At 44.7% G+C, this 26,268-nt stretch overlaps 1 protein-coding gene across 1 annotated transcript in view; it reads left to right on the top strand.

Annotated features, from left to right (window-relative positions):
• The first annotated feature begins 9,341 nt into the window (after nucleotides 1-9,341).
• The window catches only part of Sptlc1 (serine palmitoyltransferase long chain base subunit 1), a 39,200-nt gene continuing 22,273 nt past the window's right edge, over nucleotides 9,342-26,268 (top strand). The window contains exons 1-5 of the mRNA XM_051194273.1: nucleotides 9,342-9,506; nucleotides 11,138-11,245; nucleotides 11,878-11,972; nucleotides 16,937-17,030; nucleotides 17,607-17,679. Coding sequence (XP_051050230.1) covers nucleotides 9,450-9,506; nucleotides 11,138-11,245; nucleotides 11,878-11,972; nucleotides 16,937-17,030; nucleotides 17,607-17,679 — 427 coding nt within the window. The 5' untranslated portion in view covers nucleotides 9,342-9,449. The remainder of the gene's footprint in view (nucleotides 9,507-11,137; nucleotides 11,246-11,877; nucleotides 11,973-16,936; nucleotides 17,031-17,606; nucleotides 17,680-26,268) is intronic.

The following is a 26,268-nucleotide window of genomic DNA, read 5'->3' on the forward strand; positions in this document are numbered from 1 at the left end:
GGCATGAATGCCTGGGTTTAGATCCCCAGCAACCAGATACAAATCTAGATGTGGTGGTACAGGTGTCCTTAACCCCAGTGCTAAAGCACAGACAGGCAGATCCCGGGGCTCACTGGTCAGCCGGTCTGGCCATACTGGTAAGTTCCAGGTTCAATGAGAGACTCTGTGTAAAGCATATGGTGGGAAGCATTTGAGGACATTCTGATGTCCATCTGTGGCCACCACATACACTCACTAGGGCAAGTGTTTTTGCGCGCGCGCGCACAAACACACACACACACACCAAGCATATAACATCCAGTTTAACACAGTTCAGTCTGGACTCCATCTGGGAATGGCTAGAACACGTGAATACAGTATTGGGTGAGGACTGGAGAGAGGTGATGAATTTAGCTCAGTAGACTCTCTATTGCTCAGGCCTGGCCCCTCCTCTTTGAGCCTTCTGCTCTCTGCCTATGAAGTGCAACATGACAGCTTATGATACACTTTTATCTGCCTCTTCCTTTTGTGTACCTGACTGCCTGTACTGTGTCTTTCTAGGCAGGTAACTTTTTTGTTTGATTTTTGTCATTGTTGTTTTATTTTGGGGACAGAGCTTCTCTGTGTAGTCCTGGGTGTCCTGGAAGTCACTCTATATACCAGGGTGGCCTGGAACTCAGAGATCCATCTGCCTCTGCCATCTAAGTGCGAGGGTTAAGGGTGTGCACCACCACTATCCAGCAGGTTCATTTCTTCTTAACCAATCCTAAACCTCACCGGTTGCCAGAGATGGTGATGTCTGAAAGGTGAGCCAGAAACAGGCTGTCTTAGGAAGCATCTGTCCGAGTTCCTTGGTGCACATTCCAGGAAAGTAAAGCCAAGAGAGTTCACTTGACACACATGGGAACACCAAGGGCAGGAAAACAGATAAGGAGATCATGCCTAAAAGAGTTCAGCCTTGGAACATTCATTGTGTTAAGGTGAACTCTGCCACAGTTTGCAAGTCTTTTCATTAAATGTGGGCTGTTGTGGAGGAGGGAGCTGAAGTCCTCAGCCTACTTTGCACTCCTTTTGTCTTATCAGTGGTGTTTGCTCAGGTCAAGTGAAAATGCTTTCCTCACCTTGAATGACACAATGAAGTCAGTAAAGGCAAGCCATGAACCATCTCTGCTGGGGATGGTGCTGTGTCGCAGGAGGGAGTCTCCCCAGAACCAGTTCTGGGCTCTTCCTCTGAGGAGCTTTAAAGGCTCCCAGCCCTTCTGTCCCCATCCATCCTGGAGATTTTCTAATGAAAACACTGCTGTCGGTATTACTGCCTGCTGCTGCCTGGGTCCTGCAGGTTAAATAATTTCATCTTCACAGTTCTCCAACTTGGTTGCACAAAAGAGAAAAACAAAACCACCAGGCTCTCTGTTTAATGTGCAGAGGGATTTAAAGTAAGCATTGAAGGCAGAAGCTTGGAGCCGGGGCTAGCTAGATTAATTGTCCCATCCTGTGATCTCCTCCCTGGTCCAGCATTTTGACAAGTGCACACCAATGCACTCACCACAACTCAACCCTGGCTGGATCCTGAACCCTCCTAAGGGAAGGTGGATTCAGTTACTTTCTGTGTCTGCTCTGGACAAGCACCATAGGTGATGAAAAGGGAGAAAGGGGACAAAGAAAGAGAAACAGAAAATGCTAAAACAAATCTACATGAAGATTTTCATTACCTGGAGACAGGCATACTAGATTACAAATAGAATATGGAGATAAACACAATAATGTCTGCATGTAATTAGATATATACATAAATATTTAACACACACAGTCTAACCTGGGCTTCTGTAGGTTCCACATCTGTGAATTCAACCAACTTCAGAACAAAAATAGTAGTAAAACAATTTCCATCTGTATTGAATATGTAAACCTTTTTCTTTTTTCCTATAAATAACAACTAAATAATTCAGTCTAGCAATAATGCACATGGCTCTTACCCTGTCTTAGAAATAATCTGAAGTGGCTTGAAGGGTAGGTCATGTGTGCATAGGTTATCTACAAATCCTCTGCCATTCTGTATGAAGGGCTTTAGATTTGGTCTGTATAGGACAAAACTCATTCCTGTAGTTGCTCAAGTCCCTTGCAGAAAATGGTATACTATATGGGGTAACCTATATGTAACCTATATGTTCTTTCCCTGTTGTACAATAATCTTTTGTATACTGTAAAGGGAATAGATGGGATGGGATATAGGTAGATTAGTATATCTTCTTGTGAAGTACTTTAGCAACTATTATCTATAGACACTTTACATTGTTATAGATTCTTGTATATTGAAACTTATGTAAAATTTGTTTTGTATATCTGTCTTGGATAATTTTGTATATTGTTTCAAACTTGAACTTATATTTGTCGTCATACTGTGTAGGCTCCTCTTTCTGTTTACAATGTTTTTGTGCACAAATGTAAAATTATCTTTATCATACTGTATGTATGTATGTTTCTACATATGCTTAAGGTATTTTGTATATTGATACAATTTAGGATATTTTTATCATTTTGCATTATACAGTTCTACCTCTGGTCAAGAATTTCAGTTCTACCTCTGATCTAGAGATTTACATATATATGTATATAGTTACAAATTTGAGGTCATTATCTTTATTCTGCATATCTATTCAAAGATTGTTTAAATTATATATGGGAATCTTCTGGCAGTAAGCAATATATGCTTCTGAGATTTAGAGATTAAGGTTACCCATGCTTCTTATACCTAATGATATTAGTCCGGTTCTCTATGTGCTCAGAGATGTACCCAACATAGATATTTGATCTTCAAACACTTCAAAGACCTACAGAATATGGCATTTAAATGTTTTAATAATTTAGAGCTCTGCTGACATGAGGCACAATTGTTCCTGACAGCACCAAGTAATTCCTGAGAGTATGATGGGTACCCATGACACTTCATTTGAAGTTTGTTTTCTTCTTGGCACTACTGACATTTTGGGCAAAGAAGTACTGCTGCCTCAACCACTGACATTGGACATGCTGTCCTAACTGCACTAGCAGGAGATAAACATAAAGAGACTGCTGAACCTTGCCAAGTCAAGGTAGGGCAGTCTTTCAAAATTTCCTGCTTCTGAGATGGTATGTCAGATACTCTAGGCCTTAGCCAAAGTCGGTTACTCCAACATTACTGTGAGACCTTGGGTGACTGTTCAGGTAGCCTGATGTTTCTGTCATTTCTTGAACCTTTAGGAAGTCACCTGCTTACACTTCCTAATTACCCTAGTAATGTTATTTCCTTCTCGTGTCTTTGGTGAGGTTGAAGACTACACAGTCATAGCTAATATCCTCTCTTATCTAAGTAGAGCATATTAGGCACAAGATTTACACTTTCCAGAATAGGACAGCTATCAAAGTAATCTCCATTATATGTCATTATCCTGGGACTGAACATTTAGTTTATGTTTCTTCCTTAAAGTTGCTCTTGCTGGATGTAAATCTAAATTTGTGTGTTTTTACCTTTCTTTCTCCTGGACTCTACTTGATATTTGTTATCATTGTATATAGTTTTTGTATAAGACTTAAAACCATCTCATTTAGACATGCTTTGCTAGTAAAAGCTTAAGCTATCAGCCAAGCTTTTATAATTAAGAAGTCTCTATGTAGTTTTCTGGGAGCTAAATGATGGGACAGAAACTACATTTCCCACATGCCTTGAACCTTTTCTAGACCATTTCAATTCCTAAGGCCAGTTCACATTGTGTGGACAGCTGCCCTCACTCTATTACATAAGGAATAAGAAAACATTAACACATACTGAATAATTCTCATTATTTTTTTACAGTCTTTCTGTGTGTATGTGCATTCATGTGTGTGGTATATGCATGTGTATGTGTTTGTGTGCAGGTATATTTCATGTGGAGGCAATGTTGGCTATCTTCTTCTGTTACTCTCCACTTTGCTTTTTAAGACAATATCTCTCATTGAACCTGGAGATCACCTATTCAGCTAGACTGGTTGGCCAATAAACCCCACAGAACCTCTTATCTTTGCCCTCAGCAGCAATGAGATTAGAGTCATGCACTGTTCTGACTGGCTTTCATGTGGTCATCAGGGATCTAAACTCAGGTCTTTATTCTTACACATCAAGCATCCATTGACTGAGTCATCTCTCTAGCCATGTTTTCTAAGTATCTCCAGCTTGTGGTTGGCTGAATGCATTTGGTGTGGGACCCAAGAATGCAGAGGAAGAACTAGAGAAATGACATAAAACACAGATGCCTGTGATAGCTTTCTTTTCCAGCAAGGGCTCTGCTTGTCTCTGTCTCCAATCAGACGTCTTCAACAGATCACTATGTTCCTACTCCTACAGTCATGACTGTGCTCTGAAATATAACTAAACTTAAAGGCTCCCAAGTTCCTTCCTGTGATATAGTCCCAGGAGCTCAAGCCTGTTGTATAGAGGAGGATGGCTTCTGAATGGCTGACCCATCTCAGAAACCATAAAGGGGAGCAATATGATTTACTAGGCCCACACACCTCTGTTCAATTTCATACAACTCTCTATTCGTCTTGAATGATTTCATGAAGACAAGGTGGCTCTTTTTTAAATTCCTATATTTCTTTTACTTTTATTTTTTGATTGTTTTTTGTTTTGTTTTTTTTTTTGTTTTGTTTTTTTCTGCCCTAATAAAAACTTTCAGCAAAGTAGCTGAATACTCACAAAAATCAGCAGCCTTCCTTCCTATATACAAATGATGAAAGAACTGAGAAAGAAATCATGGAAACAGTACTTTTTACAATAGCCTCAAATAATATAAAATATGTTAAGGTAACTCTAACCAAGCAATTGAAAGACTTGTATAGTAAAAACCTTAATTCTTTGAAGAAATAAATCAAAGAAGATACCAGAAGATGGAAAGATCTCACATGCTCATAGATAGTAGGAAAAAAAGAGCATTCTACCCAAAGCAACCTGCAGATTCAATGCAATCCTATCAAACTCCCAACATAACTCTTCTCAGATCTTGAAAGAACAACTTCCAGCTTCATATAGAAACATAAAAACCCCAGGATAGCTAAAACACCCCTTAATGATAAAACAATTACAGGAGGTAGCCCATCCTCAATCTTAAATTGTACTTCAAAGATAGAGTAATACAGTATGACACTGGACAAACATAGGCATGCTTATCAATGGAATCAAACTGAAGACTCACACATAAGTCTATACACCTATGGACATCTGATTTTTAGTCTTAAAAATGCCAGAAATACACACTGGAAAAAGGACAGAATCTTCAACAAATTGCATTGCTGAACATGGGTGGCTGCAGGTGGAAGAATGCAAATAGAATCATAATTATCACCCTGTACAAAAAATCAACTCAAAATGGATCAAAGGCATCAACATAAAGCCAAATACACTGAATCTGACAGAAGTGAGGGATAGTCTTGAACTCTTTGGCATAAAAAAAGATGTTTTTTTAACAGAATGCTGTTATCACAGGCTCTAAGAACAAGAATTAACAAAGGGTACCTCATGAAACCGATAATCTTCTGAATTGCAAAGGACACTGTTACTTGGACAAAGCAGCATACCACAGAATGGGAAAAGATTTTTACCAACTATGCCCCCAACAGAGAGCTAATATCCAAAATATATAAATAACAAGACCACACATCAAGAAAATAGCCCAATTTTAAAATGGGGTACAGATCTAAGCAAACAAGGAAACACAAATAGCTCAGAAACAAAGTTCATCATCTCTAGTCATCAGGGAAATGTAAATCAAAACTGCTTTGCGATTCCACCTTATACCAGTCAGAATGACTAAGATCAATAAAGCAAGACAGCTCATGCTGGTGAGGATGTGGACTAAGAGAAACACTCATCCACAGTTGGTGGAAAACCAAATTTGTATAACTACTATGGAAAGCAGTGTGGTGGTTCCTCAGGAAGCTAGTAATAGATTCCCCCACAAGATCCAGCTACACTTTACATCCTACCACAGAAACACTTCAACATCCATTTTCATTGCTGCTCAATTCATAACAATCAGAAAATAGAGACAACCCACATATTTGTCAACCAATGAATGGAAAAGAACTGTGGTATAATTACATAATGGAATATTATTCAGTCATTAAAAAAATAATCATGAAACTTGCAGGTAAATAGATGGAGGTTAAAAAAAATTATCCAGAATGATGTAACCTAGACCCAGAAAGACTAATATAGTACATATTTGCTTTCTTTTAGAATATTCCCTATTAAGTCTTTGATAAGCAAGCTACAATCCATAAAACCACAGAGGTTAGATATAAAAGCCTAGAGAGGAGGGAACAAAACTCCCTAAGCAAGGCAAATAGAACAGATAGCTATGGGTGGATGGGAGGGGTGGGGAAACAGGAATGGGAGAATCAAATGGGGAGGGGGAAAGAGAGGGTCAGCAGGAGAGTATGGGGAGGGACCGCTAAAACTAAGGGTCATTTCAGGAATTATATGCAAACCTACCTAATACAGTAGAAATTTCCTAAACATATGCATATGTGAAGGTTAATGGATGTTCTCCACAAACTGATGATAAGGTCCTGTTGCTGAAGACAACACCTAAACAACCCAATGGACACAGAGACGTCAAGCTGCTGCCTATCTACAGCCTGACTAGAGTTGGTGGTATTGGAAGGGACTCCTTACATTACCAAAGGGGAAAGGTTAACACCAACCCAGCTATACATTCTTCACCTACAATGATGGCCTGGCTGCAAGGCACACTGGTGCAAGGGTGGCACACAATCTGTGGGAGCAGCCACCCAATAGCTGACTGGGTGTAAGACCCACTCCAGAACAGGGGACTCACACCTGACGCTGCTTAGGTGGCCAGAAACCTGAGATCAGATAAGCCAGGGACCTAGGGAGAAACCAAATACTGGTCCCGCTAAGGGAATGTAGCAATAAAACGACTCCCTGTGATCTTGTTCACCAATCATCAGAGAAGTGTCCCCCTGCAGAGTCCCAGAGCTGAACAATGTGAAACTGAAGTCTGATTGAATATGGACAGCTGACACGGGCACCACCATGTGCCTCACTCATGGGAATGCCAGGGCCTTCCTCTGGTTGGAGAACAGATATCGCCAAGCGGCACAGCTGCAGCAAAATCAGCATGTGCAGAAAGTGCTGGCTACAGCTTTTCATGCAGGATAATGCAGCCTTGAGACTGCTCCCCTACAGACACCCCCTCCGGAGATTAGCTAACCCACTTTCTGGTTCATGCTGTGTTTGATTACAGCTTCAATTCAGAGCCTAAATACTATTTATCGTGGACTGACTTCAGCCCTCTTTATAGCCATCCATTGCCACCTGTGTCTGTCCTAATGCTTCTAACCGATGACAAAACCTTATGAAGTGCACTCACTTAATAGACCAGCTTCCCGCTAACCCACCTCCCTAATGTTTCCACCAACATATTTGGAAAGTGCCTTGGTTTAAGGATTCTCTGTTTCTGTTGTTATAAAGACTTCAAACTGTTTTCATGTTGGGATATGGAATCTGGGGTAACCTGGATCTGTGTTCTCAGGTCATGGATCACTCATGTTTGCCTACAAAATGAAACTCATTTTTATCCCCTTTCAAGTGAAAATTGTGTTTTTACATTGAAAGCAATAATCTTACTCATATGTGTAATCTAAACATAGAAAAGTAGGATAATGGCTAACAGAGGAGGGAGTAAAGGTGGGGTGGGCAGTGGGTAAAAAGTAACAGGTAGAAGGGATGGATGCTTGCGTTTGTTCCCACAGTAAGGTGACCATGACCAACAACAACATACCCCATGTCTCCAACAGCTACAAAAGAGGGTTCTGGAAGTTGTCACTGCAAAGAAACATTCATTCCCAAACGATAGCTGTGATGGATGTGCTGATGGCCTTAGTTTGACTAATTACATAATGCATACATCAATGAAAATGTCACATTGTACCTGCCCCACTTGTTTTATTTTTAGGTGGCATTCAAAAATAGCAACTGTTGTAATTACTATGTTGCCAAAGAGTAGACATTCCAAAAGGAATCCATCTTGGGATAAGAGACAGTGTTGTTCATTTCCAAGAATAAACAGAAAAGTCAGAGTGAATTATCCCGGTTCTCTTTGGGAGAAAAAAAAGCAGTTTCTGCATTTGACAGTAATGGTCTAGGGCTTGAAGCCATGATGGATTCCACAGGCAGCTACCAAGGAGGAGGAAGGTGGAACAGGTATTGAGATCAGGCTAAGTTCTGCTTTAAATTACTCCATAATGTGTGAGACAGTGGCTTTCCAGGTTGTTGTACCTTGTTGTGGAGGGCACGAGGTCCTTGTGCTCACAAATAAGCACTAGGGAAACCAGGATGGTTAAACACTCAGAGGTGTCTCCTCAATGGAGGAAATAGCTGCTTTCCGCCCAGAAAGCTGAGAGTGGATGCTGTAATGTCTGCCTCCTCTCTATCCTTTGTTTCCCTCCCCTTTCCCCTTCCCCTCATCTTCTTACCACTGCATCCTAGCCCATTCTAACACAGACCTCCTCTTTCTTCCTCTTAAAAATGACGCCTGCAAGGTCATTTGATGCTGTTTTCTCCTGAGTCAGAAAGCAGCCACTTTAACTTTTCTTCCCCGGTTAATAAAGGATCTCTCTGGAAAACAGGCATTTGGGTGTGCGGGGTCTGGAGGAAGCCCCTACCGGGGGGGGGTCCCCTTCAGAGAGCCCCCAGGGATTTTTTTTTTTCCCCTTGAATGCTAGGTATTTGAACTCTGGTCCTGTTCCTGACTGTGCTATCTCTCCAGCCCCAATTTACTTTTCTGCCACCCTTTAAAAACTAAAATAAAATTGCTGTCCCAATGACATTTCTGGACAAGTCTCTGGAAAGATAAATTGGTGTGCACACAAAACTTGGCATCTAAATGTCCACAGCAGTTTTTTGACCGTATTTCACCATGAGAAAAACCACACATACCCACATTGTGAAATAAGACTCCCGACTCGCCCTGAGGAACAAACTGCGTAGATTTCTGTGGGTTATTTTAATAATGCTGCATGGCTGCGTTGCTTGTTATTAAAAGGGAAGGATATATTTCCTTCATGTTGTTTTACGTGTGTGTGTGTGTTTTCGTTTTGAAACAGGGTCACGTAGAGCAGGCTAGCTTAGAACTCACGGGATCAGCTCTCCTCTGCCTCCCGGCTCTAATGCTCAGCTCAATAACCCTGCTCACAGCCGCCCGCCACGAGCAAAGGCCACGAGCAAAGGACAAAAGTCCACTGCGCGACGCCATTAAGTCTCAGCGCCCCGAACCTCCGTCTTCTACCGCCGAGTTCCACGAGCGGCCGACTCACGCGACGAGGTAACGCCCGACTTCCGGTGGCCCCGCCCCGGCTTTCGTGACGCCACTAGTCCGCGCCGCGCACTATTTGACGCGTCTGCGACCCGCCTGCCGGAAGCCGGGTGGCTGACCATGGCGATGGCGGCGGAGCAGTGGGTGCTGGTGGAGATGGTGCAGGCGCTGTACGAGGTGCGTCGTCGCTGGAGCCTCCCGTGGGCCCGCGGCCCGGGCCTAGTGGCCTGCGGCCCGGATCCGCGGTGCTTTCTGCTCCCCAGGAGCACAGGGGACGGAGCCTCGGCTGCACTCGCCGCCGGGAGTCATGCAGGACTCCGGAGAGCAGCACTCGGGAGGGGTGCTGAGGACACGCAAGTCCTCGGAACCACAGTTGGAGCTGATGGCGAGACGGGGTTTGTGGGAGTGGGCGGCCTTAGGTGTGAGGAATGCCTTTTCATAAACTGTAAACTTTGCCCAGGTCGGCGGAGAGTGCTTTTGAGAAGCAGAATAATTGGGAATGTATGAAAACGGAGTAGCCGTCCTTTTGCCCACAGTTTCTATGTTATAAACATAACGTTTTGAAGGATTTTTTAAAAGAATAGTTGAAGGCTTAGTTTGGCTTTATTCCGCTCGGTAAGAAAATATGAATTAACAAATGCCAGTCCTGGGGGATGCTGGTTTATTGAACAACCGAGCTTCCCTGCCATGACCTGTAGAACTTGTGTGTCTTCTCTCTCAGGGGCTCTCCAACACGGCAGTCACTATGCCACGTGATAATAGGCTCTGGCAATGAATTTGTAATCACACTTTAATGTGAATGTCAGTGGTCATATATGACTAGTGGCTCTGTGTTGGACCACACAGATCCGAAGCCTAGAGAGAGAACTGTGTAGGCGAGCAGATAAATCCCGGTGCATAGAGAGCTCGTGTTACTTGAAAGTGAATTTCATTTCATTTGATGATGTTATCAAAAGTTGCTGCTTTTGGGTAATGCTAATGCTCCATTACAAGAGCTATATGGAATTTCTCGTCTTCTTTCCTTCCTTCCTTCCTCTTCTTTATTTCTTTTGGTTTTTCTAGGCAGGGTCTCTCTATAGCCCTTATCTCTGCCTCATTGTTAATCTGTTTTTGCATTTCACTTTGTAAGCACTTGTCTATATTTTGAGATAAAATCTCACTGTGTAGTCTGGGTTTGCCTTAAACTCCAGATGTTCCCGGAATTTCAGGCAAACACCACCATGCTAAACTTTTAAAGGCCTGGGTTTGCAAAGTATGGTGGCTCGTCCCTTTATTCCTGGCACTCCTGATCTATTTAACAAGTTCCAGGCCAGCCATGGCTACATAGTGAGAACTGTCTCAAAAACAAAAAAAGGCCTGGATTTCTGTTTTGTTTCCCAGTTTAACATGTCTGTTTTAAATGATCTTTCTAGTGATAACCCACTGGAATAAAGTATCCAAATCACTAACTGACTGAAGAGTTATTGGTGTGGTATTCTACACAAATGCAGTCATGCCTTTATCCTGGAACTATGTAGAGGACTAATGAGTAGAAGAGCCAGGAGACCATCTTATTAAGATGGCTCAACATTTAAGAGCACTTACAGCTCTTCCAGAGTGCCTGGATTCAATTCCCAGCATCCACTTGGTAGCTCACAGCCATTTGTAACCAGTTCCAGGGGAATCTTTTGGTTCTGGCGGTGCCAGGCACACATGTGGTAGTAAGATGTATGCGGTAATAGTGTAGTGGTTGGAGAGGCAGCTCTGTGGTGGGCTGAATTTCCCTGCAGGTTTCAAAGTGACTTCTTTGGTTTCTTTCTCCCTGGCAGGCTCCAGCATACCATCTTATTCTGGAAGGAATTCTAATACTTTGGATAATCAGACTGGTTTTCTCTAAAACCTACAAGTTGCAGGAGCGTTCTGATCTTACAGCCAAGGTAAGAAATGATGTTTGTTTTATTCAAGGCATGTGGCAGCTACATCATCTTCCTTTAGTGGAATGAATCTCAGCTCTGTGGTGTATGTTAAATTGTTGAATGTGAGGAGAGCCGGGAGAATGGGACTTGAGTAAGCAAGGTTTGAGGGAAGAGGGATGAAGCCAGGCTGGAGGAGACAGCCACCTGCCAGTCGGCGGTTGGAGGGGCACGTGAGCAGTGTGCGGATGCCAGTGTCTACACACAGTGTTATGGGAGTTGTCCCTACAGCCAAGAGGAGAGTCCTCCATGTGGGCTTCAGGAAGGGGACTAGGGTTGGAAATACCCACATCTCAAGTAAAATTGTGATGTATTATGTGTAGTAAGGTGGAAGAAATCCGGGCATAGAAATAGGATTTGTAAGTTGTCGCATTACCCAAAAACTGCATGAGAAAAAGGTATGAGCTGTAATGAGGAAAGAGGTGAGGGTGGTAAGTACCCTGAACTCAAGAAGGACGGCCTTTGTTCTCCACAACAGCTGGCAGGGTTGTATCTGTGGCGTGTTGTTACTGTTGTAGCGTTACAGTCAGGCGTCACCAGAGACCGTGTGAGGTGACTCGGGCTCCACCACACTCTGATATCCTTTCCTTCTGTAGGAAAAGGAGGAGCTGATTGAAGAGTGGCAGCCAGAACCTCTCGTCCCTCCTGTCTCGAAAAACCATCCTGCTCTCAACTACAACATCGTTTCCGGGTGACTTGCTTGGCCTTGCTGCTTGAAGTGCTTGACCTGGCTTTAGTTGCCAGGCGTGTGAAGGGTGGTATTCCCCTCTCAAGTGAAGGCATTTCTTTGAGTAACCGCTGTACTTTCAATGTAAAATTTTCTTCAGGGGTTGGTCTGGGAATCTTTTATACTTTTAATTTGGGCGTTTTGTTTTTCCTTAAAGAAACAAGTCTTTCTTCCCCTAACTTGTGCCCTGTTGTTTCTTGATTGGTGGTAGGACTAAAGACTGCTCTCTTCACTGTCCCCAGGACTGCAGTGTCCTCTGTCAGGCCATTGCTTAGATTAGGAAAAGGTGCTCTAAGGGGGTACAGTGACCTACTGTGACCCTCGGCTGTCTCAGCACCTGGGTCCCTGCAGCAAGAGCCTGAAGCGCAGCTGGCCCCAGCTCAGCTGCACTCACCAGCCTTGTTCCGCCCTTCCCTGTTAATTGCAACGTAACATGTGGTGTGTGTAGATTATACACTGCTTCAGGCTTCTGACTCTGCATATAGCCGTTAAAGGGTCCCCTGCTGTGTGACTGCAATTTCTTTCTCATACACCTCTCTTTTTTCCTAGAGTTAAGCATCATCTTTGGTATACTTTTTGGTTCTCTGTGGCAGTCTACAGTCCATTTGTATCTTCCTCCAGGACTGTACATCTCCATCCTTCAGTCATGTTAGCCATTAGGTTTCTTTTCTTTTTTCTTCTAGAACCCTTTGTCCTGCTCCTGTTGCTCAGAGAGAAGCCTTAGAATCTTATCTTTTTGCTTGAAAATATTGATCCCTCCCTCTCTCCTCTCCATTCCCCCCCCCCTGTGTGTGTGTGTCCCTTCCCCTGTGTGTGTGTGTGTGTGTGTATGTGTGTATGTCTGTGTGTGTGTCCCCCTTCCCCCCCTCCCTCTGTCCACGAATTGAGTCACACACACCCAGTGTTCACATATGCAAATGTTTGGAGCCCAGTGGTCAAGTGTCTTTCCCTGGTGCTCTTTGCCTTATTCCCTTGAGGCGGTATCTCCTTCCCTGTCACTTTTTTTTTTCCTCTCACTAGGCTGCCTGACCCAGTGATCTTCCTGTCTGATCCCAATCCAGAACTAGGGTTAAAGGCACTTGACTGTTCTAGTGCTTTCTTTAGTTTTCTCCTTTATGTCATTATAGTAGAGACAGACTTCTGAGAGTCTAGAATATGTTTTGTGCTTATTAAATTCGCATTTATTTCACACTCATACATTCTGCTGATCCTCACTATCCATTCTTTTTCTTTTCAACAATTTTTATTAAAATCAAGACCGTTATGTACATTGTTTACAAAAGCTACAAGAGGCCAGGCCTGGTGGCCTAGGAATTGCAGCTGTTTAGGAGGCTGAGTCAGGCACATCTCAACTTCAAGCCCTGCCTGGGCTGTAGAGTGAATTCACAGTAGCTTGTCTCCAAAAAAAATTATTTAAAAAATAATAACAAATGAGCTGGGGTTGTAGCTCACTGATAGAGAACTAGGAAGAGGCAACATAGTAGTCCGTGTTAATTTTTTCAGTTTGATTGGTTGTGTGTGTGTGTGTGTGTGTGTGTGTGTGTATGAGAGAGAGAGAGAGAGAGAGAGAGAGAGAGAGAGAGAGCTTGGGTATGTGTGGGTGCCTGTAGAAGCCAGAAGACATTGTTGGGGCTAAAGTGGCCTGCATCTGTAAGCCGCCCAGCATAGATGCTGGGATCTGGACTCTGCTCTTCACAATGGAGCAGCAGGCTCTTCACTGCTGAGCTATCTCCCAGCCTAACTGGTGATTTTCCCTGTTTTTGTGATACTAGGAGTGGAACCTGGGTCTTGTGTGCCAGACAGGTATGGTACCACTGAACTATGACCCTGCCTTGAGGATGTTTTTCTTGATGTAGAAAAACTGAGTCTTAATGCCTGTTTGCTTCTGCACTGTGACATGAAAGTAACCCTTGTGTTTAGTTTTATTCTTTAAAAACAAGCTTTATTGAGCATCCACATAGCCTGCAATTCATTCTTTTAAAATGTTCACTTAAAATAAATACTTTTATGTATTTACAAGGGCATGCACCCATCACCATTATCTAATTCTAGAACATTTCCTTCCCTCCTAAAGTAAATCCCAAGCCTTTTCCTTCCTACTCCCCTCCCTGGGCAGGCCCTGACCTTATCTATCTGCCTGTGCAGACTCAGCTATTCTAGGTATTGCTTCGAAGAAATCATGCAAAGTAGGATGATTTGTGTCTCACTCAGTGCCTTCGGGCCTTCTGTGCTGTGGCAACTGTCAATGTGTCCCTCCCTCCCTGAGGTGGCTGAGATTCTCATCTTTATATGCTTCTGTCCCTGTTAGAGTGTTTTAAGTTCCTTAGAGTCTGGAATTCTGGGTGATAATGGCTCATGTCTTTAATCCCAGCACTCAGGAGGCAGAAGCAGGCGAATCTCTGTGAGTTGGAGGCCAGTCTGGCCAATAAAGGGAGTTCCAGGACAGCCAGGACTACATAGAGAAACTCTGTCTTGAAAAACCGAAAGAGAAAAAGAAGTTGGGATTCTTGGGATTCGCCTTTGCAAATGGCTTCTCAGCTTTGTCACTACAGAAACCTGACATGTGGCCTAATAGCTGGGGGTCACATAGTGTGACTTACAGTTGTCTGCATGCCAGGGTACCATAGCTCTCTCTGCCGGCCTGTGTTTTATTACACATTGTGTATCCGTCCCATGACAGTTCCAGTAGTTTCATGAGTCTGGAGTTCCTATGTGATGTAATCCAGGGCCTTGCAGGTGTTTATGTAAGTGGCCTCAATGCACACAGTATGACTGACCTTTTATGATAACCTGGGCAGTAAGAAAATATGAAACAGCTTTGGTTTCTGTTGTTAAAGAGAGTGCCTTCATTGTCCTCCTTGTTATCTACAGATTTTAGATTAAAAAGTCTTATCAATCTGTATCTGCTTCTGGTCTTGGTTTTAAGAGTTTGATTGCCCATGCTGAACTTTATCCAGGGTCATTTCTGAGTCTGTCTTTTTTCACTTGAGTCGTACTGGGGATTTGCCTTCTTTTTGCATTTTTAAGGCTCACTAATCTCATTATAGGCAGTTATCCGTGTTTACTTTCTGTAGTGAGGGTCCAGTCTTCTTTCCGATTCCCTGGGAGCAGACACTGAGAACTCTGTAGATTTTGAAGGTCGCTATGTTTACTTCTCACATACGACAGCCCTGTGCTGTGGTCTGGGAAGACACAAGTGCTGCCACCTCCTCTCTGCTTAGGATGGGTTTGCACCCAAAGAGTTTGGTGGCTTTACAGCTTTAGAAAGTGTAGATAACAGGCTCAGGGGCGGAAGTTCTTCCTAAGGTCTGCCCAGCTGTAGGTCCTGCTTTTACTATGTGCTCTAAAAAGAGTTTGACACCTTTAAACAATATTTTTATTACATTTTAAGTGTGTGTAACCATGCGCGTGCCAGGGCATGCCTGTGGAGGCCAGAGGACAACTTTCAGGAGTCAGTCCCAGGCATTGAACTTGGGTCATCAGACTTTGTGGTAAGCACCTTGACCACTGAGACATCACCAGCTCTTAATACTTGATTTGGATACCTGAGTATTCCCAATTTTTTGTTTTGATTTTTTTTTTTTTAATTCTCTTTCCTTTTTGAACCAAGAACATGGTTTTCAATGCTTTGTTGTTGGAAAGTGTTTCTTTCTGAACAGTTCTTGTGTTCTTGCTGAGATTTCCTGTGTGTCTTTTAGGTTTTTGCAGATATTTTGCACATGTTGTATATTAGGATACACAGTGTTGCTAGGGGTGATGGCTGACAGCTCTAATCAGTCATAGCACTTGGAAGGCAGAGACTGGAGGAGTTCAGGAATTGAAGGGCAGCCTGGGCTATGTAGTAAGTTTGAGACCATCGTGAGCTACAAAGTGAGGCCCTATTCCAAAGCAGAAAATAGAAGTTTTTTTATAGTAATAAATATTATGACATATATTTTTAATGTTTTATAATAAGGCAAACGTTTGCTTTATATCAGGGTATCCTCTTATGTTTTATATGCTAATACTGTGAATTGATTTTGTCACTTCTCTGTATTTCCAGGATTCTGTACCTCTTCTCTCCTGAGTTACCATTTCTGTATAAAATAAATAAACAGTGTCTGTGAGAGCAGTGTCCCAGGCCTTTCAGCCTCGCCGCAGACACAGCCAGCAGTAACTGGAGCCGCGGTCCAGGGCACAAACCCTCTCCTCACTTGGACGACAGTGTGAGAGCATCTGTCTCTGCTCTCAAGCTGTGTTGTTTCCTTCCATCAACAAAGGGCTCGGTGCTTGTGTAGGAATCTCTCTCCCATCTCAGCACATCTGGCTTCTGTATGGCTGGCCACCCTTATTCTTTTTTTGAGGAAAGAAAAGAGGACATAGAGGAATCCTTTCAAAGGACATCTTAGCCTTATTTCAGAAATGAGTTGTGACTTCAGAGGGCTGTGTAGATAATGTTTAAAAACACTTTTACTAAGATCATAACTCACTTTGCCTATTCTTGCCTTTGATCTTGATCATTTTATATTTCTTCCCTGATTGCTTATTTGTATGACTTTTTGCCAGACTGAATGTATGAGTTCAGTATGAATGTGAACTCTACATGTTGCAGTACCTGTGACTGCCAGAAGAGGGCATCAGCTTTCCTGGTGCTGTAGCTATAGCAGTGTGAGCCACATGTCTGTGCTGAGGACCAAACCCCAGCCATCTGCTGTCTTTCCCACAACCCACTGACATCTTATTCCCTTTTTAAGCTGTACAGGGAGCTTCTTAAAGAACAGACATAATGGGGAGATGTTTGACTTCTAATCTGCCATCTCTGGTTTATGAAGAAACACACAGGAAAGGGGTGGAGAGCGGATCGGGAGGGATGACTGCATAGTGGTGCAGAGCCTGTTCTCCTGTGCCCAGATTGGCGCTGACGTGAACCACTCCCTGTCTCTCCCCAGACCGCCAACCCACAACATCGTGGTGAATGGGAAAGAATGTGTAAACTTCGCCTCCTTTAATTTTCTTGGGTTGCTGGAAAACCCTCGGGTTAAGGTGAGTAGCACGTAGTACTGAAGTGGAACACGACACTGCTAGCAGCAGAAATGATATGAGACAAGCATGTTCATCGAGGAGGACATCATTTCATATTAGTGTTTCTGACAGATTCAAAATCTGGCCTGAATCATGCAGGGCAAAGTGTCTGCTGGGATCAGTGTTCCTGGCAGCCAGAGAAGCTGGGAAGCCAGGCCTGGGTAGTAGAGAGAGCACTCGAGAAGTTGCCCAGCTCCTGTTCGGAATGGGAATGGCAGACATCCTCAGGGAGGACCAGTGGTCACTGGGCTTTTAGAAGCAGACAGTGTCATTTCTCCTTTGCTTCAGTCATGTCTGTCATTCACTAATCTGTGTTTCCTGAACAGTGTTAGAATTGTAGTCACAGAAAGGGGGGAGCCGGAGAGAGGAAGAGGAGACATGGGTCCTTGAGTGGGACACATTACCTGACTGGTTGGAGTTGCCATAGTTACAGGGAAGAAGGGAAAGGGATGGTGAGGTCTGCCGAGTGGGTGGAAGAGTAGGGAGAGTGGTCAGGGTCACCAACAGGAAATCATTATCACATTTGCTTCCATAAAGGCCGCAGCTTTAGCATCGTTAAAGAAGTATGGCGTGGGCACCTGTGGACCGAGAGGATTTTATGGCACATTTGGTAAGTCACATTCTCTTTCAGACTCCCTTCGAGGATCTGTTTGAGTTTGAATCTCCTTCGGAAGCATTCTTAACCCTCAAGCTGAGTGTGTACACGTACTTTCTTTTCATTTAGTTGTGTTGACAGCAAGGATAGAGTTGAACAGGGAAGAGTTGTCAGGGCCTGAGGATGTGCTGTGCAAGGCTCTGCTGCAGGGGTCCTGATGGAGGGTGCTGGGAAAGAGTGTTTCCTTTGTGTATGCCAGCTGTTGGGAGAAAGGCCCAGCTGCTGGGGGCTCGCTCTTAGAGGTCATGCTGGTTTCCACGTGTGGTGTCACCATGTTGTGGAGTGAAAGGTCAGGCAAAGGTGACTTTTCCACAGGACAGGTAGCCTTGTACTGTCACAGCATCCACTGACAAGAACTAAGTGCAGTGCATACCTGGTCCAAAGGCAGGGCTGGCAAAGAGCCCTTGGCAGTGAATACCCAGAGAAAGGTGAGAACACCTTTTCTTTCTGTGATGAAGGTGGAGTCACCAGTGTCATGTGTGGGAGACCCTGGGACAGGCTCACTGAGTCCTCAGGTGGTGCAAGGTGACAGCTACCAGGGGCTTCCTGACTCAGCCTTCAGACTACGCTATGTACATTGCCCTTTGCTTCTGGAATGTCTTCAAGTGTCCCCGTGACTAAATCCTGGAAATGGCCTCTGGTTAGGGAGGCCACATCATTTGTGGTTTTTCTGTGTCTTAGTCCCATTGGTTAAATGTTTTTAGGAAAGACCCTTCCTTTGTTTATTCGTTTGTTTGTTGGTTGCCTTATTCGTGCTGGAACAGATGAGGAGAGTTGGTGCCCAGAATACTATAGCTAGAACTCAAAAATTCTTATCTTCAATCATGCCAACTGGTTAGAAGAGAAGGGACAACTAAGTAGTCACACCCTAAGTATTCACACCTCCTCCTAGGTCACACAGCTTATAAATATCTACACTGAAATTAGGCCGAGTGTCCCAACCGCCAGCTCAGGTTCACAAGGGGGAATCGGAGGAAGGGGCTCAGAGCGAGCCCCACACTGTGCTTTGCTTGCTTTTCCCAGGTAGGGACTTGTTCCTTGTCGTGGGACTGGGAAACAGGAAACAAACCCTGGTTTTTCCTTGCCTTGGTGGCTGTCACCTGATGTTCAAGGCCGGCTGTGTGAGTTTGCCTGAGTAAAGAAGCTGCTTTCTTCAGAGTCTGTAGCAGATTTTATTTGTGTGGCCTCACTGCTGCTTAGAAGTTGATCTGGGAAGTTCCATGAGATATGTTGCTCTATGAGACGAGGGGTTGACCCTTTAAGCCGGATTCCCCGGGCACTGTGAAAATTGTAGTTAGAATGGCCCGCTTTCTGTCACTTGTCAGTAGTAAGTGCTGCTCAGCCAGCGCCCCTCACTGAGTACCCAGTACGGGTGTAGATCTCAGGCCTTAACTAACCCACTGCCTTATTCTCTCCCAGCCCCCACTCTTTGACCCTGCTACAGGCTTTACAAAAAAAAAAAAAAAAAAGCTGTTTTACACATTGTTGTTTGCTAAGTTTTGTGTGCTTATTTTCAATTTTTTTTATCTAAAAAATTTTATACAGTACATTTTGATTACGTTCCCTTCCCCAGTTCCTCCTAGATCCTATCCAAGTTCATGTTCGTTTTCTCTCAAAAAAAAAAAAAGGAAAAATAAGTCAGACAAAAAGATGCCCAAGCAAATCAAAACAAAATAAAGAAACCCACCTCACCGCCCCCAAAAACTGAGATTGCTTTGTGTTGCTAGGTACACCTGGGCATGGGACCTGCCCTGGAGTGTGGTTGATAGACCCAGTGACAACCATAGGAGACAGTGGATTTTCCCTTGGCCAAGTAGATGCAAATAGCTTTAGTGGGCATGGGCTGTGCTTTAATGGGGATGTGGAGACACTAGGGACAAACCACAGCCTCCTGCTCTGGGCACACAAGCAAGTATATTTTAGATTTAAATTGGATTGGGTTGGTCAGGTGTCTGAATGGCCACCAGCGGCAGATAGCGAATACTTGCAAGCAACTCCCGTCTGTCAGAAAGCCATGGCTGAGGGCTCAGTTGACCAGAGCCTCAGGCTCACGTGCAGCCGGGCAGATGTGTAGTGGGGCTGGTTGGTTCACTCCTTGCTCAGTGTGTTTCCTCTGCAGACATGTCATCTTTGGTCCTCGTTTGGTTGGTTTGGTTTGGTTTGTTTCTGTCTGTTGGTTTTTCTCCCATTCTGTTTTGATTGATTGCTTGTCAATTTTGTTTTTAAATTATTCTTTGTGTCTTTCACATCATGTGTCTTCCATCGCATTCATTTCTCTGCCCCTTTATATTATGAACCCTGCCACAAGAAAATAAATAAATAAATAAAAGTTAACAAAAAATAAAAAAGAAGAAGAAAAAAGATCATCATGGAAGCTGTAGTGTAACACAGTCAATCACACAGTAAAACCTTTTATCCATATATGTTTGCTTACAAATGTTCATTGCAAAGAGTCATTGTTCTGGTTCGAGGCCTCTGGTTTCTGCTACACTATCCATGCTCGGCCCTCACTTGAGCTCCTCCTGGTTTTCCTGTTGTTGCCCTGTGTAGTGGAGATCCTGCAGCTTTGGGTCTGCAGGGCCAGTCCCTTCACGTGCTCCAGCAGATCACAGATGAGGTGGGTGTTGGAGTGGGCCAACTCATAACCCTGGTTCTGGGCTTGGGGAGTTGCAGACCTGGTCAGTCCTCCCGATCTTCCCCGTCTTCACCACCAGGGTGAGCTCTCCTGCATTGCCCTGCCTAGTTCACCCCTCACAGCAGTGAGGAAGGGGTGGGGGCAGTTCTTCTGCTCTCACACCTCAGGGTGGGTTCTCCCACATGTACACACACCTTCAGGGCCAGCTCTACTCTGTTGTCCAGGTGTGGCCATTCTCCCAAGTGCTACAGCTGATGAAGGGCGGAGACAGCTCTCTCCCTCTTATGACCTCTCCCGCCTGCCTCAGGCATTGGTGGGTGGGGAGGGCATCCGTCTCCCAGCCATGCCACCACATGACAGGCGAGTGATGGCTCCCCTACTCTGAAAGCAATTATTTGAAAGATTATAGTGACCTGCTTTAGAATTTTAGCTTTCAGTAAAATCAGAGGGAACTACTTGAGTCATCTCAGGTTGAATTTCAGAACTCTGCAACAGCCCTGCATTAGATCACCCTGAATGGCAGGCACATGGCAGGCACCCTTTGCTCTGAGCCCTATAGCAGATGTGGGGACCCTCCTCTCTCTGTACTTATGTCTACTTGAACCATAGCTCAAGGCTTAGTTTCTTTCCCTAGGCCCACAAAGAAGTAACTTTACTTGTTCAAGGATCTTTCCAGGCCTGTGAGATGGCTCAGCAGGTGAGGGCACTAGCTGCCCAGCCTCGAGGCCTGAGTTAGATCCCTATGACTCACACGGTAGGAAGAGAGGACTGACTCTTAAGTCATCCTCAGACCACGGCACATGCACCATGACACACTTGTACCCCACACACACATACACGCAGAATACGTTCGTTTGTTTTTTATCATTTATCCTAACATCTGATAGATGATTACTACAGAAAGACGAGCAGTCATTAAGCTAAAGGTTTTTTTTTTTTTTTTTTTTTAAGTAAATGTGGTCTTCCACCCAGAAGTCTGGCGGAGGGATGTGAACCCTCCTCACAGTGGCCTGCTTACAACATTTAGAGACCACACAACAAATCTATTAAGTTGTACAGCTAATGTGTGTTGTTGATTGTGGTTTAAAAGTAGATAGAAAGTCATGATTGGAATGTTACAGTTTAGAGCTGAAAACCTCATCTCCTTCCAGGATAGTCAGGTCCTGTGTGTTCAGGTCCTGTGCTGTGCCTGTTTGTTCCAGTGTTTCCGTTTGGGTGCATGGAAGCTGTAACTTACTTGTAATCTTCAGTGGTTTCTTGGTCTTGGTCTGAATCAGAAGACATCACTATGCAGCAGGCTCAGTAGTGAATGTCCTGGCCAATGCACATGAGCTCGTAAGACTCTTAGATAGACTGCAGGTTTTCCTTGGTCATAAGACTGTGGTTTTGTAGGTGTAGGGAGCAGCCCTCAGGCACAGGCTCAGAGCATTTGGTAAGAATCACATGATATCTGGATGTGAAACATTCCTCGTGACTTTTGGATACAGAAGTGCTGTTGTTCTTACTTATGAAAATTGTGTGTGCATGTGTGCGTCTGTGCATGTTACTGGGACTTGAACCCAGGACCTTGCACGTGCTGGGCAGGCACTGTACCACTGCACTATATCCCCAGCCCTTTTTTTGTAGTTTTATTTTGAGGCAGGGTCTCACTAAGTTGTCCAGGCTGTCCTTAATTCAGGATCCTCTTGCCTCAGCCACCAAAGTAGCCAAGCTAATGTCCCCTCTGTCACTATTTGTGTTTGGGAAGGGATGTGTGTGCACCCTCTGTGAAGGTTAGAAAGCAGTTTGCAGAAGTCAGTTCTGCTCTGCCAGCATGTACGTCCTGGGGCTCAAACTCAGGTCATCAGGCCCTAGCAGCAAGTACCTTCACCTGCTGGCCCAGGAATATTCTTTTTAAGAATAGTATTTATTAAACTGGACAGTGGTGGCACACACCTTTAATCCCAGTACTCAGGAAGCAGAGGTGCGTGGATCTCTGAGTTTGAAGCAAGCATGGTCTACAGAGCCAGTTCCAGATGTTGAGGACTACACAGAGAAACTCTGTCTCAACCACCCACCAACCCCACACACACAAAAAAAAAATAGGGAAAAGAATAGTATTTACACAAAAATAGAAAGTTCTTAATAGAAAATATGGTAAGTTGAATTTGAACTCCTGTGAAGTTGGTTGTTTTAGTCTTTTCTTTGGAAAACAACCAAGGACAGTTGCTGTTTCCTTGCTGTAAATGAGCCTGGGCAAGCGGCCCTACAGAAAAGAAACTTTTGTTAGTATAAATTCACATGACTTTGTTGGAAGATAAGGGGTAACCAGACTTTCCTTTCTTGAAGTAAAACCTTTTTTTCTAGGTATTGGTTTAATTGAACAGTCTTTCAGAGCCAGGCACTGTTCTGGGTGTTTTATTTATGTTAAATTATTGTCCTCCCAGAAGCCCTTTGAGGTCGGTGTGGCTCTTACCCATGTTTGTCAGGGGAAACATTGCAGGTATAGAACAGTCTCAGACTTATGTGAGTGTACTTCCGAGGATGAGTGTCCAGCCTGAGCTCTGAGATGATCAGTGGTCAGACCTTCTGTCTCAGGTTCTCAGAGGGCTGGAGTGCCATGAAACATCAGAGGCTTTGGGGACAGAGACGCCTCAGCTCTGACCTCTTCTCTCTGATGTGAGTTAGAAAATGTAGTTCTTGAATTTTACTCCATGCTTAGTTGGGTCCTCCCTGGCCTGGGTGGATCTGCACACAGATGATGGGGCCATCAGCAGTCACAGAACAGCCCATGGTGGTTTTTCCTGCTGCCTCCCTTCTGCGGGTGGGGAGATGTTCACTCACAAGCTAGCATCAAGAGAAACGAGTTCTGCGCTTACCCCTGTTGACCCATTACAGAACCTGTTCTGCAAGACTGATGATGGCCAAAGTCTGTGTTGTTAGATAGAAGGAAAGGCCACAGGTTCTGAAACTTTGGGGACTTGGCAAGTCATTGATGTGTCACTCAGATTCTCCATCCCCATATGCTCCACCTGTCTGTGCGTGGCCTTCGGTGTACACAGTGATGAGCATGTTCTGACACAGTTCCCATTGCCAAGGGGCTTCCTCTAAGGCCCTACCTAGTACAAGCTCCAGTAAGTCCAGCTTTTCAGTCTTAGCCCTTGTCAGTGAGAGGAGTCTGGAGAAGCCTATATAACAACCAATAGAAATCCTTCAGGGTTAGGAAAAATGTTGTCTGCCTCCAAAGCATGGTGTGACCCGGCATAGTGTTCTGAAATGGAGATCACAAGTGAGGGCTCAGCTCTGGCCTGGTGGCCTGGGCTGTTCCCCTCCAGGGAAACACTGAAGGTTATGGTAGGCTCCCAGCCAGAGGCAGGGCTGTATTTGAAGGGGGTCTTTTGCCTGGACTTAAGAGGCACCGGCCATAATGCTGAGAACCCTAGAGAAGGGAAGGAGGACATGCCTCAGACTAGCCTGTGCTCAGCAACTTGGGGGAGGGGGCTGACCAGCTATTAAGTCCTCATAGCTTTCCTCCTTCTGGCCACTTTCCCTGAAGCCTTCCCCAGGGACATTTCTCTACCTCTGGCTCCGTGTGGGGTTAATATCATGGATCTATGACTTACAGATGCACTTAAGCGCAGTCCTGTGAAAAGCACGTTTATTTAATGTTGATGTAAGGAAATGTTTAGTCTGTGATTTGACTGTGGCGGTAGGCTGTGTGTTCTTGTTCCTTACAGTGATATGTGAGCAGTAAGTGTGGAGAAGCGTGCTGTGCCACCGCTTGCTTGGAATGGGATCTGCTGTTTATTTGCACAAGTTGAGCTCCTTTTAAGGAATCAAGCTAATCTGGCATCTGCCACCGCCACTCCCTGCCATCCTTCACTTGGAGAAGGCTTGCCCTGGCCATAACCCAGAGCATCCTCGTGGACACACCCTGACTCCTTCCTCCACTGCTTTGGGATCTGCCTCTGCTCCCTCCTTGCCCCGGATTCCTCCCTTGGTGTTCAGGAGCCAGAACCAGTTTCTCTCCCTGTACCAGAGGGCTCCTTGCACAGAGCATGTGGTGAAGCCAATCTGGTCCTCCAGGCCTGAGCCCCACTCTGCTGGAAAGGGTAACGGGTGCTTGCACTGACAGCTGTCTCCTCAGAGCACCTCATTTAAGTTGGCTTTGAAGCTATAAGACTGAGTCAGCTGGTGGCAGGCTGTCTCCAAAGGCTGATGTCCTTCCCCCTGAGTGGCTTTAAGGAGCCACGATTGACTAAATATGTCACCTCAGTGTTATAATTTACCCTGTGATACCAGCATTCTTTTCCCCTCTTTTATTGAAAATGGATTTTTCCCTCATGTAATATACCTTGATTACAGTTTCCCATCCCATGTGGACCCACTCCCCCTTGTCTCATTAGAAAACAAATGGATGCCAGGCAGTGGGGCACTTTCACCCCAGCACTCAGGAGGCAGAGACAGGCAGATCTGTTGAGTCTGAGGCCAGCCTGCTTACGGAGTGGGTTCTAGAACAGCCAGGGCTATGCAGTGCAACCCTTTCTCCAAAAGCAAAACAGGGAAAAAAAAAACCAGGCTTCTATTGTTTAATTATAAAATAAAATAAAATAATTATAAAACAAAAACTAACCACGTCAGAGTTGGACAAGACAAACAACAGAAAGAAAAGAGCCCAAGAGAAGGAACAAAAATCAGAGACTCGCTCATTTGCATACTCAGGAATCCCATTAAAAACAGTAAACTGGAAGCCGCACTATATATGCACACAGCCTGGCGCTGACCCATGCGGGCCCTGTGCTTGCTGATTTGGTCTCTGTGAGGCCAGGTTGACTCTAAGGCCCTATTCTCCTGGTGTTCCCCACCCCTGTGTCTCACACTCTTTCCGTCTCCTTTTCTATGAGGTTCCCTGAGCCCTGAGGGGGCAGATTTTATAGAGACGCCCCATGTAGAGCTAGTGTTCCAAGGTCTGTGATGTCTGGTTGTGGGTTCTATAAGTTAGGGTTCTCTAGAGTAACAGAATTTGTAGAATGAATATATACATATATATGATTTACAGGCCATGGTCCAGCTAATCCAACAAAGGCTGGTACAGAAAGTCCAAAAATCTAATAGTTGCTCAGTCCACAAGGCTGGATGTTTTGGCTGGTCTTCATTTCAGTAAATGCTAGAATCTCAAAGAAGTGGGCTCCACTGCCAATGAAGGGATGGATGCAGCAGCAAGGCCAGAGCAAGGAGGGAACAAGTAAAAGCTTCCTTCCCTCTGTCCTTCCATGGGTTTCCAGCAGAAGGTGTGGCCCTGCTTAAAGGGGTGTCTTCCTTCCTACTTCAGAGATCCATACTAAAAGTGCTTTCACCCATTTCAAAGTAAGCGAAAGCAGTCTCTCACAGGTGTGCCCTCCATTTCTGGATTGAGTCTCATTCCAGATGTAGTCAAGCTCACAACCTAGAAGAGCCATCAAGTGGGTCTCTGTACATGTTCCCATCTGCTGTAGGAGGAGGCTTCTCTAATGATGGCTGAGCAAGGTACTGATCTATGAGTATAGCAGAATGTCTGCTTCTTGATCCCCCAAGCGATACTGGGTATGGGTTCCATCTGGTGGAGTGGGCCTTCAGTCCAATCAGATGTCGATTGCTTATTCCCACAGCCTTTGTGCTAACAATGCCCTAGCACATCTTACAGGCAGACAGGGCTGTAGATGAGACGGTCTGTGGCTGGCTTGGTTTTTTATGTTTCTCCTTTGCTACCAAAGATGCTAGAACATGGGGGTGGAGGCTCTGTGTAGGCACCAGCTAGACTTCTTCAGTGAGTTGTGTAGGTGTTGTCTTTAGCAGCAGGGCCTTGCCGTCAGTTTGTGCCTGTAATCTTGGCAACAGCCTGGATTATTTGGAGATTCCCTGCGATCCCTTTGGCCGACAATTCTATTAGA

Source organism: Phodopus roborovskii, unplaced genomic scaffold (assembly GCF_943737965.1).
Source record: "Phodopus roborovskii unplaced genomic scaffold, PHOROB, whole genome shotgun sequence".
NCBI lineage: Eukaryota > Metazoa > Chordata > Mammalia > Rodentia > Cricetidae > Phodopus > Phodopus roborovskii.